Below are 20,253 nucleotides of genomic sequence, written 5' to 3'. Positions count from 1 at the left end.
TTGTCCCCTCTCTTGGTGTTTTATTATGTAAAGCTCCTGGATGCTTTCCATGCCCTTAAATTCTTCTGTCTCAGTAAAGGGAAGAGAGGATTAATTTAATCTGATGGTTGAATATGGAATGAGAAACTAAATTGTTTATCTCAGCCTCTTCTTGTCGTGACCTTTTGGATGCTGACTGTCCGTTAGACTCACAAATTTGACTGTGTTTCTTTTTAGCCAAAGTATTCCACAGGGAATTTACACTCTCACAGGGAGAAGCCAACATTGACTATGTTCTAGTGAGGATTCCTGCTTGATTCTGGACTACTTCATACAGAAACTCACCTGTCTGCATGTGTAAGTCACAATTTGCATTCCTTATTCTATTCTATTTTCTCACAAAGTTCATAACACAGATGGAAAAAGGAAATGTAATTTGTCAGGCCCTGTAAGTCTTCATTTTTAAAAAGAGAGTTTAAATCTATTACCAAGTAGTGAATTATTTGGTACTAACTACAAACCTGAATGAAGGTCACATAACAATAACAAGAAAGTCTGTAACATATTAATACAATAAGGAGTGTGAAAATGATCTTTATATATTTGGACATCACATTCAGAAAACATTCCATTTCTAGAAAGAAAATAACATTATAGAGCAGTACTGATGTTGTAACAAATAGTGAGCTACGTGGCATAATAAATATGAACAGAATGTTGATATAATTATTAATTAATTAATATAATTATTAGTCTAATCAGAAAAGATTATTACCAAGCATTTGAGTCACCTTGGCATAAAATTCAAGACTTAGAAGGTGCAGAGAAAGGTTTCCTCATTAGGGTATATGGCATGATAAGAAGATCAGAGGCAAAAATAATTTTTATTAAGCAATACTTACCCTTGTATATATTGTGCAATTTAATATTTATAACATCTTACATGTTTAGTTTAAGTACAATAATAGATACCTATGTTCCAGAGTCTGAGGACTAGATTTTTAAGTGGTTTACTCAGCCGTACTCTGCTGGTAGAGTTAAGTATGCACTCGGTTATCCTGACTGCTAGAGCTAGTCCTCAGAGGCCCCAATTTGTATAGCCTCTCAGAAAACAGAACTCACAGAAATAAAGAAATACCTGCTCCTTTAAACTATCTGAGCAACAGTAGACACAACCATATTTTAGTAAATTATGTGAGTAAGAGTAGATGCATATACATTTTCTTTCAATGTGTAGAATATAAGCAAAGAAGTTTTCATTTTATCTTAACCATGACTAAGTTCTACTGAAGATTTTTAAGTTGAAAATTAGCATGAAAAAAAAAATATAGTGAATGATGGAGGCCCAACATGGAAAAATTCACAAATCATAAAATGAGCAATGAGATAAATGCATTATTATATTACACTATTGAAATAAAACTACCTAACCAGAAACTGTGATAGTTATAGAAAGATTTCAGGCCTCTTTTTCATAGGGTTACTATGAGTTGTGCTTGATTGGACAACAATCAACAGCAACAACAACAATGAAAGCCAGTAATAACCATGGTAAAATTAATTATAAGAAGAATAAGTGGGGAGTTGTGGTTGAAATTTACATTTCTTTTCCTTGGTTAAAAAAATGACTAACATTTGAGTGCTCTGTTTGAAGTGTTTTTCACATAATTAATTATTTACAAAATCCATGAACTAAGTCTGTAAGATGTTATGTTATTATTATCCTAACTTTATAAATGAAGAATAAAAAAATCACATAATCTCCCAATACAATCACATACATAACAAGGAGAGTCTCAAGCTTTCTGGCCCACAAAGGTGTGCTCTTCTCTATCTTACTCTGTTGTCCCCTATATGCTCTGCTGACTCTCACTTGCATAATCATTATGTTTCAAAACCTGATTTAGTTCTAATTATTCGGAGTCAACATTTAATTGAAAAAAGTATTTTGTACAGTCTTATTGACAATCATTAGATTAAATATAGTCAGGGTTCCTTATCCTGGGTAGTATCCATGCTGTTATGTAGTCAAGACAAGTTCACTGTGAACAACCACATTTTGGGAAATGCTGGCCTAAATTTTGTTCTTCGTCATCTTAAGGACATTTCTAGAGGGATGATGCCAACAACAACAACAACAACAACAACAAAAGGCATTTCATTAATAAAACTGAATTAATATACTTAGAAATATTCATAATGGCATATCTTCATGATCTCTGTTTTCCTTATAAAAACCCTCTGCTATTAGAAGTTTTAAAACATTATATAATGTGTTCAGACTTCACTGATTTATTAATTCCCAAGATATAAGATAAATTAATTTTCATTTGTTTGGCTTGGGAAAAGAAAGAACTGATATTTATTAATTTCATTCCAATTCTTTGTAATATTTTAATGAGTGCCTTTTGCAGTGAAGCTAAACATTTGTCAATGTCATTTTTATTTAACTCCTTCTCTAATTGTGTTTAAGTATTCACTTAACATTTAAATTAATTTTCCAGTTTTTCCTCACTTTTTATTATAACTGTGGAGTCTGAACCAACTCATAACTGACATTAAATTGAGTTTCAAAAAATGTCAGTCAAATTTGAAGATACTGACCATTTCTTCTCACAGAGGCAGCTGCGGATTCGAACCACCAAAGAGAGTAAACCTTTGGAGTAGCAGTGCAGCTTCCTACAGACTAGGCCACCAGAGTTACCTTTTTCCATTTTTATTTAAAAATAATTCTGAAATTATAATGTCTGTGTTTTTTGTTGGTTTGCTTTTGTTTGTTTTTATAACAGTGCTGGCTAGCTGGAAATAGCAAACTCAAACTCAGTGCTATCATCACAGTGCTTACTCCATTGGGTTTCCAAACCTGTAAATTATAAAGAAGGAGACAATATTTTTCCCATGGAACAGTTGGTGGATTTGAACCTAAGACATGAGCTTTAGGTTAGCAGCACAACTCCTTATAGACTAGACCACTGAAACTCACATGACCTTATGAATGAAATGGGAACTCCCACTATTTGGCTTCAGAGCATCAACCAAGACAACTACTTTCAGAGTTGGACAAAAATTTAAACAGTTGATAATTAAAGAAATAAAACTGGTTTGGGAAACAAATTGGTATTTTTTTCTATTATATAAACATTATGAAGTATTCTGGTGGCAAAGTAATGAAAATTTCATTGATTATTTTAAAGTAGGTGGGTCAAACCCACCAGAAACTCTGGCATTAAAGGCTGTTACTGCTTCCATAAAATATTATAGTTTCAGAAACTCTATGAGACAGATTTATAGTTCTACTGTCCTATAGGGTACAATGACTCAAAGTTGGCTTGATTGCAATGGCTTTTGGTTCATTTGGAGTATAAATGTTATATATCCTATGTATGTTACGTATTAAAATGAAATGAAAGAAGACTTATCAACAACCTGTGTTAAGCAGATGACACAATCTTGCTCACTAAAACTGAAGAGGACTTGAAACCTTTACTGCAGAAGGTCAAGGACTGCAGTCTCCAATAAAGATTTCATCTCAACATAAAGAAAACAAAGTGTCTCACCACTGGACTAATTGGCAGTGTTATGATGGAGAAAAGAGGTTTACAATTTCATCCTGCTCCTAATCATAATCAATAGTCTTGACACTGGTTAGGAACTCAAAAGATGACTCTATCATCAGGGACCTCTCCAGAATGCCAAAGATCAACAATATCAATCTAGAGACTAAGTTGTGCCTAATCCAGGCCATAGTCTTCTCAGTTATTTGAAATGCATTTGATAGCTAGACAATGACCATCGATGACAAAAAAGAAATGCCTTAGAGCTGTGGTGTTGGAGAAGATTATTGAACATAACATACTATGGATTGCCAAGAGAATAAACAGGTTGTCCTCGAGAGGTTGAAACCAGGTTGCTCCTTGGAGGCAAGAATTTTGAAGCCTCGTCTTACATACTTTGGGCATGTTGTTAAGGAGACACCAGTCCTTGGAGAAGGACATCATCCATGGAAGGGTGGAGGGTCAGCACAGGGAAGGAAGACGGTGGATGAGACAGTGTAACACAGTGACTGTGGCAATGGGGTCAGGTGTTTCAGAGATAGTGATGTTGGCTCAGGATAGGGTTCAGAGCTATCGCTCATAGGGTAGATATGAATCGTAGTCAACTTGACAAGTAAAACGACAACAACAACTTCAATAACAAGTCTGTCTTGGATGAGGTACAACCAGATTGCTCTTCACAGAAAAGGTTGGTGAAACTACATCTCTCATAATTTGGGCATTTTGTCCAGAGGGATCAGGGCTTAGAAAAAGACATAATTCGATGAAAGGTTTAGAATCAATGAAAAAGAGAAAAGTACTCAATGAGATGGACTGACAGTGACAGTAAGAATGGACTTAAGCATATCAGAATGATAAGATTGGCAAAGATAGAAGAAGCTTCTGATCTGTTTTTCATAAAGTAGCTATGAGTTTTAATTGAAAGTACTTAATAACAGCTGCTAGATAGATACTTAGTCTATGTGGTTGTTGAAAAGCATTTAATTGAAAAGCAAACATACCCCAAAATACCGAAGACACAGCGTCACTTACCATATCATGGTCTGAAACGGGTCCGAAACTGGTGACGAAGATGTCAGTCTTCACTTCAGTTACACGCTCTGATGAAGCAGGAAATTGGGACAGTGAGTGTTTATCAACAGCCTTTATTAGATCTCACCACCACATATTCTCACCCAAATGGGAAATTTATTGGCTTTGATTAGCTATTTCTAAAATTGGTCCACTGTGTAGTCCTGATAATTTACTGCTTACACATGAAATTTCACAGTTAATATTTTCTACGGAGAATGGAGCCTAAATATGCCACTTTGGGAGACAGTCTTTATGGAGAAGTCGGTGTCTGCTAATGAATTCTTCAATAAAGGACACACTTTCCTAAGTGTTACGAAGCCATATCACATCGTAATAAAAATATGTTAGCATACGGGTTAAGCTTAAATTTTCTTACATAGTTAGCCAGCTCCTCCTGGTATTCAGGCTACCCTTGGGAAGTGTAGTTGTAAGATTTATTAACTCTTTAAGGACTTGAGGGTATGTTTTAGAAATGACTGCTTTCTTGTACTAAATCACAACTGAATTATTCTAATTACACATTAAAAGGATATGGCAAACTAAATAGTTCTCTTAAATTTTAAGGACAGAAAGAATATATTTTGGCAGAGAAAGAGTTCATTTAATAGATTCAATTTCAAATTCAATCTTATTTTATTTTATTGGCCTCGGATGGCATATATGTCAACCAATAAAAATATATATTGTCATTCTGTGATGACAATACAAACATTTTCAAAGAAATACAATCACTCACTGAGAGAGAAAAGGCTAGTCACCTAAAATGAAACAATTCTTTGAGGAGTAGACATGGGAAAGATGACTTTGTAATTTCTTAGCTTTAACAAATAACAATCCAGTATCTTAATAATTTTCACCCTTTATTATGATGTAATTTCCCTTGCATAGGATTTGAAAAGGTGATCCTACATATGCAATAACAAATTCCTTTGGAAATCAGCAATTTTCTTGTACGTAGTTAATGCTTTCAATACAAATTGAAAAACAACTATGTTACTTCATATATATCAAATGGCTCCTTATCTATCCATCTAAAATCCAATGAATTTGCTAATTTTTTTCCAATTTCATACATTCTAAAATATCTCAATGAGCTCATTGACACAGAATTGTGTAAGTTATATTTAAAAAACACAACAAAACACTAAAATCCACATAGTTGCATACATAGAACTCAAATTTTCAGATTTTTAATATGCTATGCAAATTGTATGTGGTCTAAGAGCACAGTTTTCAGCAGAAACACACAAATGGTCGAAACACAGTGTGATCAAGAAGAATGAATTTCTAAATTTTTTTTTCTACATGGCTAGACACTCCTGCTGCTTAACCCACAACCAACTGTCCGTCTCAATCTCCCTTTGCTTACAAGGTTGTTTTATTTCTCTCAAGATTTTAAGGGTTAAATTTATTGTGATCAACTAAAATGTGAGCAACTAAATATATCTATGTAATAAAATCATGTCAAATTTTATCATTTTAAATCTGTAGAACTAGAACGTTGATTTGAGAAATTCATACTATTGTCTGCTTTTACAACTGTATGTGCTTGACAGCCCAAGGTAGTTCTCCTGGTGTGTCCTTTTACATTGATATAGTACAGAGTGAGCAAACTTTCTGCATTTTATGCAACTCCCTGGCGTAGCTTGGTTTACAAGCACTGGCTCCTCCAGATGTTTTAGGAACAAAAAAAAATCAGTATTATCTAGCAAGATAAAGTGCACCGAAGCACTTAGTTTGCCAAATAACTAAGCTATATCCTTCAATTATTTTTAGATTGGTAGTAGTAGTAGATGACTATACAATATAAACAGCAAATTACAAAGGCCTAGAGCCCATATATGAAGATTGCTGTATAAATCAAATAAACTATAAATTACGGTTAAGTCTGCATATACATTGCCACATATAACTGTCACTGTGCCACTCAGAGATTCGAAATATATGGAAAGCAGTTCATATAAATGGTTATCATCATAGCTATAGTGTCTATTTTAGTAATATAGTGATTTGGTCATCAAAAACTTTCCCTCTCAGATTATTTACTAACTCCTCCTTTATGAAATCTCATCTCATTTTCTATTATCCATTGTCCTTTAACATTCCCCAAAAGTCACTATTATAACATTTAGATCATCCACGCTATCCAAGAATCCTATCTTATGAGTCTATCAAAAGATTTCATCCTTATGAACAGCAAACTTACACATATCTTAGTTAATTTCTTTTTTATCCTCATTCTTCTTTCAAATACATACACAAACACACATAAGGTTGCAAACTTTGCAAACGTCAATACTAAAGATTTTCTGTTGGGGCTTTCATACTCAAGGTTATATGTTGGGGATGTCAGTGACCATCCAACCACTAAACAAAAGGGATGAATAATGAACAAAAAGAGAAAGAAATACAATGTAATGCAATTCTGAATACTATCTGGAACTTTGGAGGATAAGAGAAAAATAAGAAAAGAAAAGCTACATTCAAGCTTTCCCTTGCCATATTACTAATAATTTCCTTTGAACTATCATTAACCATTAGGAAGTGTTGAAAGACATTTCCATAGCTGAGAAACTGCTTATTATATAAGCACACACAGTTTTAGGTTTTAGGATTCTGAAGTCTCTAAGACACGAATTTTAAATAAATTTGCCCTAACTTGTTCATCTCTATTTTCACACAATATCTTATGGAAAACTACTTAAAAACTTTTTTAGAGTGAATCTTTAAAGTTCACTCATTTTCATAGCTGACTTTACCACCATTGTGTTTCTGAGACTGCAAATTGAACAGGAAGAGACAGTCTTTCTTTCTCATGTAGAGCTGCTGTGGTTTAGAACTAACATAGAATAGCAGCACAACTCTCTACAAACCAAGATGTGGAGTCAAGATTTATGTATACTTCCTGAGAGCAAAGGGTCAAGATGGAAAACTCTTGTGATAACTTCAGCTAGATTGTTATCTGTAGCACTAAACATCTGTCAAATTGCAAATAGTTTTATTAATCCCTTTTTTTTTGAGAAAAAATACTACTTTGAAATTAGGTCTCATTTAAGCACCAACTGAGATGTAAATGAAAGATGTGCTCATGTGAATGTGTTTTGGCTAAAACATGGTGGAAATGTTGACAAGTCTTAGTTTTATTACGTGCTAACTCGATGAGAGAAACCTAAGGATTCAATTGTTATGAGTCACTATTGACTCAATAGTAGTTGTGTGGTCTTTTTTCCCCCCTTAATTTGAGACAATTCTTTCATCTCATCATTTTCTCACTTTTAATAAACAAATAATACTTGCTCATTCAAACAGTAGAATTAGTAACAAATACTATTGTGATGTCAAAAATACTTCAGAAAATATGCTTTGAATACATTAATAAAGATAATAAATATTTATTGAGCATATTTTATCGTCTTAGAAGCACTATTCTAAGTTAAAGGAGTAGGAATATGATAGATAAGAGGAGTGAAAATAATCCTTGCTTTTGTTTACCTCATAATTTTAAGGGAAACAGATTAGTTACAATTAATGGATAAGTATATAAGATAGATACATAGATACAAAAATTTAAGAGTAAATTGCAAAATCATACTAGTTCGTTTCAGATTATAAAAATGTTTCAAAAGGTTTTCCTTTTAAACATTTGAAATGAGGCTAAAAATCAGAATTCAGTTAAGACATTACAAGAAGGGGGAGAAGGATAATAAAACTAACATGAGATGAAATGTGTTTTGAAAGAAAATGTCCAGTATAACTGATTTGGATAACTCTTGTAAAGAGTGAAGTTTAAGAAGCAAGAACGTATTACTAATGATGAGTCTTGAGTCCTTCCATAAACTGCTAAACTTATAATTGTAAGCCTTTATGTAATAAGATTAAATGATACTAGTTGTCCTTTAATTAGGTCTTTGATACTATGTGTACAGTGGATTAAAGAGCACTTTAAAAATAAATTATAAAGAAGAAATGTATAGTGAAGAATTAAACAATATATTTTACAATAAATGAAAATAACAATTTATTCAATATAACACTAGTCATCTTGCCACTTGGAATGATGTCTACTAAGACACTAAGAAGAATGTTTGCTAAATTTTATTACTTTAAACTACATTATATTAAGCAAATCTATTGCTTCCTTTACGGAGCTCTGGTGGCCTAGTGGCAAGATGCTATGCTGCAATCCCGAAGGCACTCAGTTCGAGGTTACCAACTGCTCCATGAAAGAAGGATAGGCAATCTCCTCCCATACAATTAACTGCCTCTAAAACCTGACATAGGGTCAATTAGATGGAACACAGCAACATTGCTTCTTTTAAGTTACTTTATGTGAATTAATTAATAAAGGTAATCACTTACTACATAGAGACTAAATGGTTTAACATTAGTCATCATATTGAAATTTATATTGCAAAGTACCAGTTTGGTGTAATAATTTTATCTGTAAACTGAAAATATCCTATGATGCTCACATAAATATCAATGCACACTTTGGACTAGACAACGTTCAGCTTCTTGTTTATCTGCTGAGAGTAATATACTGAGAGTGATATACTTATTCTCTGTTTTTCTTTACTATTAACAAGCTGGTCTAATTTCCAGACACACTTTAGACTACTTGGTTGACATTCTCTAGTTTATATATATGTTAAATTATTTAATTATGCCTGTTGACCATACTACAGTCTCAAGGTATTTAACTTATTCCAACATGTCTTGAAATTCCAATAACAAAGAAGATAAAAGCTTCTTCTAAAGTAAAAGGTAAAGTTTACTTTAGCAAAAATTTATCTCATTTGTAACATGAGTAGGACCTTAACTTTTAGAGAAGTCAAACATTCCTCTGCTGGAGGAATGATTTTCCTACAGTCTGTATAAATCTTGATCAAAATGATGACTTTTTTGTTAACTTTAACACATCATATTGTGTGTACCCGTTGTAGAATTTCAGTTATGTAAAAACAGCCATATAACAATACTGAAGGGATAGGCCATCTACTTGTTTTCTAATAATGACAGAATTCACAAATAATAGGAATAAGACTCTCTTCTCATGAAATAGAATGTGATAATCATAGGGCATACCCAGGTGAATGAGTGGAGAAGTACATAAACTAACAGCTTGGGTTACCTTAATTGGAGAGGACTGACCACCTTACTCCCAAGAAGTGGCTGGTGGATTCCAACCACTGAAGATACACTAGACTTTTGGTAAACAGCATAACACACTGTGGACTATGTCACCACAAGTTCTATGTTAATTATAAGTTTACCATACATTCTAATTACTTATCTTCACTATCTCAAAAAGAAAAATCTCTTCTAAGACATTATTATTTTCACTTGCTCAAAAAGATTTTTGACCCTGACAGGTAGATTTTTCAAACAGTGTGTTACAACATCTGAAAATTGGTTCCTATCATCTGGGTTAATCAGGTTATTTCTATTTTTCAGGAATAGGACACACACACACACACACACACACACACACACACACACACACACAATCACAATCTCCAAGAGTACTGCAATACATTCTGACGCAGGGTGAGTTTTTGAACAAAAGAACATAATGATCTTTCATCTAAAGGAATTTCTTTCATTATTAACAAACTCAGTTTATCACAGGTCCAAACTGCTGAGGACATTTGGAGTTCTTATTTTTATAAAACTATACTAGTGTCATGGAAAAAAAAATAAGAGCGAGATTAGGCCCCTTTATGCATTCCTAGTGGTATGGTGTGCTATGTGTTCAGTTGCCAACAGAAAAAAGCAACGGTTTGAACCCCTTATTATTCATAGCCTCTTTAACAATGGATGGTGACCATGAGTTACATCAACTCTATGGGAATAGTTTTTGTTTCTCTGTTTTTGTGCCCTTTACATTTTCAAGAGATTACCCCAGTTTCAACAAAAAGTGAAGAAGGAAAGTATACCCTTTATAAAACAATAGTGATATCTTGAATATGTCCTTCAAACAAAATATGTCCTTTGCACCTTGAGAAAAATACTTACATAATACAAAAGGGGCATTTTGCAATGACAGACTTAAATCTTTGGATTAAAAAAAATAAAATTATTTCATTTTGGCTGAATGAGTTATTAAGTAATTTCATTCTATAGCCACCTATGATAGCAATATAAAGTTTTCACTGAATCTATAAGTTATAATGCTTTAAAACCCATCTGAGTCTATATTTACTATTTAAACTACATTTTTTTAATACCGGAAAGACATTTTAAAGTGTACTTAAACATTGTTGCTGATTTTAAAAAGATAAATACAAGAACCCATTGAAACTAATAAAATGAAGTCCAATGATGTAAGAATAAGGTAAATTTAATGTAAATTTTAAAGAATTAATGCTTTTCATAAATCTTAAAGAAATAATATTTAATTGTAGTATATTATAACATTATATTTTCTGAAATCAGATAAATATTTTTAAAATTTATCTCAAAGAAATATTAACGTACATTCTTCTTCAATTTTCCCAAGTCTTTGTTTTCTCCACTTCTTTAACAGTTTAAAAAGAAGATTTTAGTCTAAAAAGAAGATGCTTGCTCTGGAAACTTACTCTGTTCTTTAAGTGCATGTTCACTCTTTGGTCGTTTCTCTGAGACTAAATATATAATAAACAAAGCAAAATATATAATAAATATAGCAAACTAGAAAGGTTTAAATATGGATTAATGTGCTTATTTCTTTGAAAAACTTCTACCACTATCTCAGGTCTTAAAATTCAGCTTTTCGAGCATTTTCAGACTATTCTAAGAATTCTCAAGGTCAAAGGGTCTTGTGGTCTAGGTATACAAGTGTATGAGGGATTCATTAAAGTGGTTCTTGCTTAGCCCATGCTTTATAGAAAACCATAATACACACATTTATCAAAGAAGTACTCTACACAATGGATTAGACATGAGCAGTCATCAACATGTCACTTGCTCTCCAAGGAGGGAAATATATATATACAGAGAGAGAGAGAGAGAGAGAGTTGTTGTATACCATAGAGTCAGAACCAACCCATAGCTGAAGAGGCAGTTGATCGCCCATCCTTCTGCAGAGTCTCTTTCTGTCTCTATATCTCTGTGTCTCTCTCTCTGTTGATTGTCTTAGAGTTGAGCATGACTCTGTCTCTCTCTTGTTCTCTCTCTCTCTCTCTCTCTCTGTCTTTCTCTCTCTCTCATTGTTGTTGGTTGCCTTAGAGTTGAGCACAACTCTCTCTCTCTCTCTTGTTGTTATTGATTACCTTTGAGTTGAGCACAACTCATAGCAACCCTATGAACAAAAGGTCTAAAGCCCCTCTACAACTATCTACATTTATCAAAGTTCATAGAATTTCTGGAGGCATGTTATTTAGGAAGTGAATGCCATTCATGCTCCAAACACATACATACATAAAATCAAACTGTGTTTGAGAAAATGTGTGTGTTTAACTCTTTAACTGAGTAAAAACTATGCAGAGATAATTATTAGAATGTTCATATATATAGTTGAAACATAATTTCTTAAACTAGCCTTAAGATTAAGTTTTGGATGTGCTCTAGGATTGCCTATATTTCTTCTGCAGAGCTACAAGTGTTTTCAAACTGCATACGTTTGAGTGGACAACACAATTCTTTACCAAAGAGCCATCAAATCTCCCTATGTATTAGGAAGGAGAGGGTCAGTTAAGGAAGTAGAAAATTTCTATCAATATAGTTGAGAGTCTAGCATTTTTAAAGCTAACTTATCTTGATTGCTTATCCCTTTTTTAAAAATTCCAACTTTACTTTGAAATATGTTCCAATTTTAGGAATCTAAAATTGCTTTCCTGGAAACTTGTCCTATCCTGCACCATCCTCACACCTCTGATATTCTGGAGCTAATTGTTATTGTGTCAATTCATCTTGTTGAGGATATTACTCTCTTTGACCTTCTATATTTCCAAATCTAATGTCTTTTCCCAAAGACTGGTCCCTCTTTACAAAATACTGTTTTTTGAGATGAAGTTTCACCCTCTTTGCCTCTAAGGAGCACCCTATTTGCAGTTTCTCAGACAGACTTATTTTTCTTTTGGATTTCCATGGGATATTCAGTATTCTTTGGTAATATTATGATTAAAAAACATCTCTTCTTCCTTCTTCTGTCATCATTATTCACAGTCCACCTTCCAGGTGCATAGGAATCAGTTGAAAACACTGTGGCTTAGATCAGGAATATCTTAGTCTTTACACATATATTCTTCTCTTTAGCACTTTCTGGAGAGGTTTGTGATGGCAGATGATGCTGTCCAAAGTATTTGTATGTGACTGTAAATATATGTCATCATTTAGCTGTCAAACCAAATTTTAAATTCTTAGGTTTTTTAACTACGTATGTCTGAGTTACCTAAGGCAAAAAAGGGCTAACTCTCTCAAAAGTACTATTTAAATGCTGTTTAAATCTTTTTACTAAATAGCCTTATCTTTGATTCTGAAATGGTAGAGCATAATTTATAGTTAGGAATCACAAACTAACCATGGCTTCCTTTTTCATTAAAAAAAATGATTCATTTTCTTTTATCACTTCACTTGCTTTACTTTAAAATCAACATTGTGCTTTGACTCAATTAGTTTTTGTTGAACCTACAACAGTTTGAGTATGTTATTCAAATAGTTGTGCAATGCTTGTAACAAACTACTCTTATTTCGTATGTGCGTGTGTGTGCATGTGTGTGTGTATGTGTAATATATAAGTAAGCAAGATCTTCCCAAGTACAATACTTTTGGAAGTATAGTTAATTAATTGATACATGAAGAAATATTAAATATTTCAATTCAAATAAATGAGTTTAAAGAAAACAAGAATAAATGTCTCTAATTTGCCTTTTTTTAATCTAGGGATAGTGGCATCTCATACAATGTAAGAGGACAATATTCAATATTCTATAGCAAATGTTTAAGTTTACAGACTCTATTTGACCTTAGCACCAATACTGAAGAAAATGCTGTACTTAGGTTGAAAAGGGTAATATTACCACCATTGTTTTTCCTGTATAATCAAATCATTATGCACAAAATATTGTGATTATAACATTAATGTAACATTTCTTTGATGACATTATAAGAAATTGTTCCCCGCCTTCTAATACATATAGGTAGATGTACAAAACAATCAGGATAATTGAATTTATATTGATCAATATGTTTAAAATAGGAATAATCACCAAAATAAACATTGCCATTCATATTATTTTCACATTTACAGGAATAACAACACTCTTACAGTAAGGTTTAAGGCTAACCTTTGGAAATGAAAATCAGTAATAAAACACACCTCCCAGTCCTGGTCTCAAGCGATTGTCATAGCCATCCAGGAGTCGATCCAAAATCCTGGTGAAAACAGTGGTATTGTCTTTAAGTTCATCTTGTGAGGGCTGCCCAGAGCTGAAATTGATGAAATAAAAATACATGGGGATGAAGACTAAAGTATACCTTTCCAAGAAAACTTCCTAGGAAACGTCCCGAAATTTCCCATTTAATCTTAATTTGAAATATTTTTTCTGGTAAATTTAGAGACTTTATATTCCAATTCTTACTATTTTCTCATACTTTTTCCTTACAAAGTGCATATTCCTTGTTATACATCTCTAAATATGTAAAGGAGATCACAAAATGTGGACTTGTCTCATTTTTTTTTTAATTTTTGGCATATCAAGTTGTAACTCAGACTTCTCTGGGTAAACAATAATGCTAGTGCACAGGAGAAAAAGAATAGTTATAGAAAACTTATCTCAAAATGTTTAATATATGAATTTGTATCTGTACATATAAAAAGAATTAATACTTTTAATTATTTCTTTTTAATGTAAGAGAACATGGACCAAAAGCCTAAGATCAACATTTCTGCTTTCATTGACTTCATTTTTATCTGTTTTATTCTTTTGATTGCTATTCATCAAGAATAATTACATGGGTGGAAAAGGCAAGGCTAAATCCTGAGGATAATTAAATGGTTGCATTAGAGTGATAAAAAATTTATAAACCAATTTTTATAATTTATTCTTATCAACTTAGCTGATTTTTTTATCATCTCTAATCTTAAAAGTATAGACTTTGGAAAAGGTAAGCTTCAATATGCTCAATTTGTGTTTTAGTAACCTGGAGTCCAGTTTTAGTGCTTGTTTAAATCACACAACTCTCTATGAGCAAAACTCAATCTATAACCCAGTTTCGTTCAACTCAGACTAGAAAATTAGTTCCATCTTAATATGTCCAAGTGATTGTTTCAGTTTAATCTTTACTAATGAAGTCATACCTTAGATCGCCTATTATTCTTTTTTTTAAACTTCAATCATATAATGATCATATTTCAAATTTTGTGTATCCTTTAAATCAATCTTATGAAGACACTTATGTTTCTTCAATTATATTTTGTAAATGATTGGGATGACAACTACATTATCTTTTGAGAAAATACTTTTCAACCTTAGGATAACACTCTCTGAGCTATTGCATGATACTTCTAATAATGAGTGAAAAGTGAACAGAATGTGTAAACTAAAAAATTACCATTTTACTTTCAATATCTGCATTTAATATGCTTTGACTTCACTGTTGTGTTTTTATGTTATTGATAAATATAAGAAAAATAGAACATTTGGAAACAGAGTCCACTTGTTTTATAGTTGCAAGAAATGCAAATGACACATAATTTTAAATTCAAATATTGTTTCATAAATAATTATCTTTGCATCAGAAAATGTAATGGATATTTTTGTTAAAATTTTTAATTTAAAAATGTTATAATTAAATAACATTAAGCATGTAAAATATATGAGATAATTTTCCGTCCTTGTGAATCCAACATTTGAAGCATTATTTTCATTTAGCAAACTTCTGAAATTAAATGTTCACTGAACTTTGTGATTCAAGGTTGTCTATTGTAGATGACAACTGCAAGGCAAAAAGAGTTTTCTGGATGCGATTATTTATGAAAACGCATTGTTACAAAACCAATCTTATGCATGCATTTTTTCAAGGGTACGGGAAGGTCATCTTGATATAGGAGGAAAATAAATAGTAGGATACTTTAAGTTGTGAGAGAAAATCTGATCAAGTGTTCTAAAGGGAAATGAAGCAATAAAAGAAAAATATTTTAGAAAAGATTACTTGAATTACTGGGCAGAACATAATCATGTTGCTGACATAATTTGTCAAATATAGAAGTATTTAATTGTATTCTTTATGTTTTCAAAACTTACATCACATTCAGATAATGATTTTCTATCTGGTTATATCTCATATATTTTATTTACACCTTGTATTTACATTGACTACATATGTAAAAAAAAAAACCAAAATAAAACATTGATTCTTCCCCCAATGACAGTAATTCTGCAATACCAACTTGGATGATTTTATTTATTTTATTTGACTTTCTAATCAGGTTCTTCTTTATGGTTATTTGTTTTATCATGCCCAATTACAATTGCCAGAAAAGAACCCTGGAATAAGGACCAAGTTTTTGGTTTTGGTATAATACATCCATGCCAAAATAGGTTCCCCCAAAATTAATGTATAATTTCAAGAGAAATGTCAGTTACAGTACCTGATTTTGATTCCATATGAACCACTATATAATAAAACACTGTGCACTAACTCCATCTACAGGTCATTACAATAGTAACACTTCATATAATTTTTCAAATGGAGTGAATGAAGAACATTGAACTCCTCAAATTAAGAGTATCTGACAATAATGTATTTTCTGTTTGTTTACAAGTTCATGTCTACCATTTAACTTCTGTGTTTATACAACAGAAATAATTAAAAAATACAACTTCTCAATCTAACAAATCCTAGCTTCAATATCTATCATTCCATCTATCGGTTTCAACTCAGAAAAATTCACTTTCTACATCATTTTAGAAGAGTCCTTTTTTCCAAAATATGTCTAAGATTTTACTATGTGCAAAATAGTAAGTTACACAAGAAATGAAAAAGCAAAAAAGAGGAATATTTGATCTTTCTGAAGTTGTTAATACATTTACACGTTTCAGTACAATTATGAGGAAATATTTTGAGTATGGTTAAGCTTACTATTATTTTTTTCCTTACCATTGGCTTCATTAGAAAAGTTTGGTATTACCAATTGTTTTAAAAATTGTATCGCATATATTCTATTTGGTTAGATAAATAATGGATTCAAAACATAATATACATGTGCGTTTGTGGAGACTTAGAACCTTTAAATTACAAATATTATTTTAAACTTACTACCTTGGTGTAATTTTAAATTACTCAATGATTTTTACAACTGACTATAAATGTTTTTGCTTGAAAATTAACTTTCAGAGCCGACAGGAATAAACTGAAATAAAATTTTCTATGAATAAGGAAAAGATATTATTTGTTCTACCTCAAGTTAACAGTGAAAAGTTCAATTTAAGACTTATATGTTGAATTGGCACCTTATTTAACAAAGGCTTGGAAAAGTGTACTCTAAGTGATGTGTCATGCAAATAAAATTATTTTTTCCCCTATTACTCTCTTTTAGACTTAGCAGTTAAGTTTTCTGAATTCCCTTAGTCATGAATTCATCCAAGGGCAATTGTCTTCCCCCTGATGGAAAAAAAAAAATGAAAAGTTACAGAATTTGCCATGCAGATTTAAAATAAAGTGTCCCACCTTCTTCCAGTCAATGTGCTCAGAAGGAGGGTCCAGGCCCAAAGATATTCAGAGAGACCCAGACTTTTCTTCATCGCGAGCTTGTGCAGCTGGAAAGTAGAACAAGTGGAGATCAATGTCTCTTGCAAGAAACATCAGGTTATAACCACTAGGGCTGACTGAGGCAGTTCAGTTGAATGCTTTGAAGTCAGGAAATGACCTCACTGGGATATGACACCTCATTGGAAGCAATGGAAACCTGGACCATCCACTCTCCACTCTCCTTTCCATCTCTTCATTCAGAAATGTATTAGTGTCTTAATTTCTTCTAAAAAAGAATACAAGTTGAAATGCTTTCATGTGAGAATGTTCTTCAGCGTAAATACTGTGAGATGATTTACTGTAGGTTTTATATTTCAGCATAGTTTGAACTCTCTCTTCTTGTGTTTATGACTGAAAAAAAATTGACTTTCTTGAGTTCCCATGATTAAATGTGCATTGCATTTTGCTCTAAGTTGGTGTCTATCATTAGAGGAGCATTCTTGGGGATGGGTAGAGTAAGTTAACAGGCTTTTGATGGCAGAACCCATTTTTCATTTCTGCATGTGCTTTGATTTTACAAGCAACTGTATTTATCTCCTTTCTAAAACCTCAAGAAACACACTGTTGAATGCCGAAGTCGTGCTCATATTCTCTGCCTGTGATTGCTTGTTAAATATGCTCACTAATGCTTCTGTGAGGCTAAAGGACACACTTTATAGTCAAGCCATGTGCAGATTCCTCTCACACACAAACCACACACACATAAATGCACACAAACATGCCCACATATATCCTTTAAAGCTTCTCAAATTCTGCCAGGTTTCTGCTAAAGAATGCCTCATTTCAAGCAGATGGAAACTAGAGTGCTCTGCCTTGCATGAATAAGAGAATCTTTTTTTCCTCTTAGGTAAAGTGCAATCAATCATCATCTGATTGTTGAATTTAGACTTGGTAGTGGGTTGCTGGAGGAATGGAGGAGTAGGGAGGGCTTGAAAAATTAAGAAAGGAAAGAATTTGCATTCTATTTGTGGAATTCAATGTTTGGAATACAGTGCACTACCTGGCTAAGAAATAGATCTGGCAATTTTTTTTTCAAAGACTGTGCTTTACTTAGTTCTAGTTATAACATAGAAATGTTTGTGGGATTTGCCAACACCACTCTGAATCTATAGTCTTTGGCAGGGTTACTGAATAATGGATTGCAAATCTTTTAAAGAATCTTTTTCATTAAGTTAAATGTAGTATGTCTTTAAATACTTTTACACAAATACTTTCCACACTCTCAAGGACCATTTAAATTAGTAAAAACCATTACAAACAAGCATGTAAGCATGAAATATAATTAATGTGTTTAGAGTGAAGTGATCCAGAGATAAGAACTATAAGTCTCATCACAGCTTTCACTTAATTTAGTAACTCAGTTTGACACAGATGAGTTGAATATGGCAAGAAATTCTGGGTAAATATCATTATGTTAAAATATTGCATTAAATTGCACAATTATAATTAACACTTTCATTAACCTTCAGTATCTTTCACTAGGGAACAGCAGTTTCTCTTAGCCTTGCCATTTTCTTGTTGGTCTTCATGAAAAAAGGGAGGATGCTATGGGTATAAAACAAAACAAAACAAAACAAAACACCAAGATCACCCACCATCGCTTTTTGCCCTCCTCTGACATTTTGGAAGAGTAGAACAAACCTATCATGGCACTCCTGTTGTTGAGTAAGAAAGTTTCTTGCAAATACAAACATAATAGTTTAAAAGAAACCCTAAGCTGCCGCCTTTCCACCTCCAAATGCACACACACACACACACACACACACACACACACACCCCACACACTGAGCACCCATAGCCCACGCCACTCATACCAAATAATAAGTTGAGTTTTTCGTGTTCAGAATGAGAGACCCTCTAAACCAAAGAGGATATCAGCAGCAGTTCACCGAAAGGAGAAAAGAGGCATTTTTGCAGCCTGGGTGAAAGAGTGCCTTCCCTGAGATCCAAAATCAAGACAGGTTTTCTATCCCAGTGTCTCAACTTTAGATGAAGCTCCAGTGCCCCTCCCCACCTTACCCCAGATCCCCCTAGCAAAAAAAAAAATAATAATAATAACAAAATAACCACCAAAAAAAGCCCACCAAAGGGCCAAATCAACATGTCACCACCCACCCAGGGGAATAAATTCAAACATACCTAAGAAAGGGAGAAATGAATGAAGAGAGAGAACGAGAAAATAATGTTCCTATATTGCTACGGCTTTCACCCTGAAAGAAAAACATTCGTTGTTTCTACCTGCTATGGGATCAGCCTCTTGCCCTGTTCTCTCTTTCCCTTCTATTTCCCCTATAGCTTCCCTGCCTCTCCAGCAAATAAAAAAACCATATTCTAAGCTCAGTGTGTCGCGGTCCGAAGCCGCACTTACCTCGAGCCCCCTCTGGGCACAGGATCGCTCACGACTGGGGGAAAAAGTCTGCGAGAAGAGAATCGTGGAGAGGCTGGAGCCGGCGCGTCTGCGAGTCCGGGAGCGCGAGCGAGCGAGGGGCGTCCTCGCACCGCCTCGCACTCACTCGGTCTGAGCCATCATGGACTCTGCGTGCTCCTTTGCTGAAGATTTCACACCCAAATTTGCTTCCCAATACCCAAATCTGCAGCTATACAACAAAAGATTTCTCTTTACCAAGACAGTAGTAATACGTCCCAGGGCAAACCGGATGTGAAATAGGCGGTGACTTCATGCCAGAGAGATTTTATTTTAGAAAGGAAGGTGGTACCAGCCTCTCGATCTGAAGACCAATCCGCCCATTTTTTATATGCAGCACAATTTAACTTGCACTTCTCTGGCCCTAATCCCCTTCTCTCTAGCTGCAGACTCAAATCCCTTTACAATCTGCTGCAAGCTTTTCCTCTTGGAGGGTGGGAGGAAAGGGTAGAAGGGGTTAGAGATTCAGAGACTACACTTAGAATCTTT

The 20,253-nt window shown here is 33.4% G+C and overlaps 1 protein-coding gene across 1 annotated transcript in view; it reads right to left on the bottom strand.

The window, feature by feature from the left end:
* GABRA1 (gamma-aminobutyric acid (GABA) A receptor, alpha 1) overlaps positions 1-19,938 on the bottom strand; it is a 78,779-nt gene extending 58,841 nt beyond the window's left edge. The window contains exons 1-4 of the mRNA XM_006897046.1: positions 19,708-19,938; positions 17,259-17,347; positions 13,906-14,015; positions 4,566-4,633 (exon numbers count right to left, since the gene is read on the bottom strand). Of these exons, the coding sequence (XP_006897108.1) occupies positions 4,566-4,633; positions 13,906-14,015; positions 17,259-17,332 (252 nt within the window). The 5' untranslated portion in view covers positions 17,333-17,347; positions 19,708-19,938. The remainder of the gene's footprint in view (positions 1-4,565; positions 4,634-13,905; positions 14,016-17,258; positions 17,348-19,707) is intronic.
* Positions 19,939-20,253: the final 315 nt, after the last annotated feature.

Source organism: Elephantulus edwardii, unplaced genomic scaffold (genome assembly GCF_000299155.1).
Source record: "Elephantulus edwardii isolate Elephantulus edwardi_28Jun2011 unplaced genomic scaffold, EleEdw1.0 scaffold00197, whole genome shotgun sequence".
Classification (NCBI taxonomy): domain Eukaryota; kingdom Metazoa; phylum Chordata; class Mammalia; order Macroscelidea; family Macroscelididae; genus Elephantulus; species Elephantulus edwardii.
The sequence above is the reverse complement of the archived record's forward strand: the minus strand, read 5'-3'. Positions and strand labels throughout refer to the sequence as shown.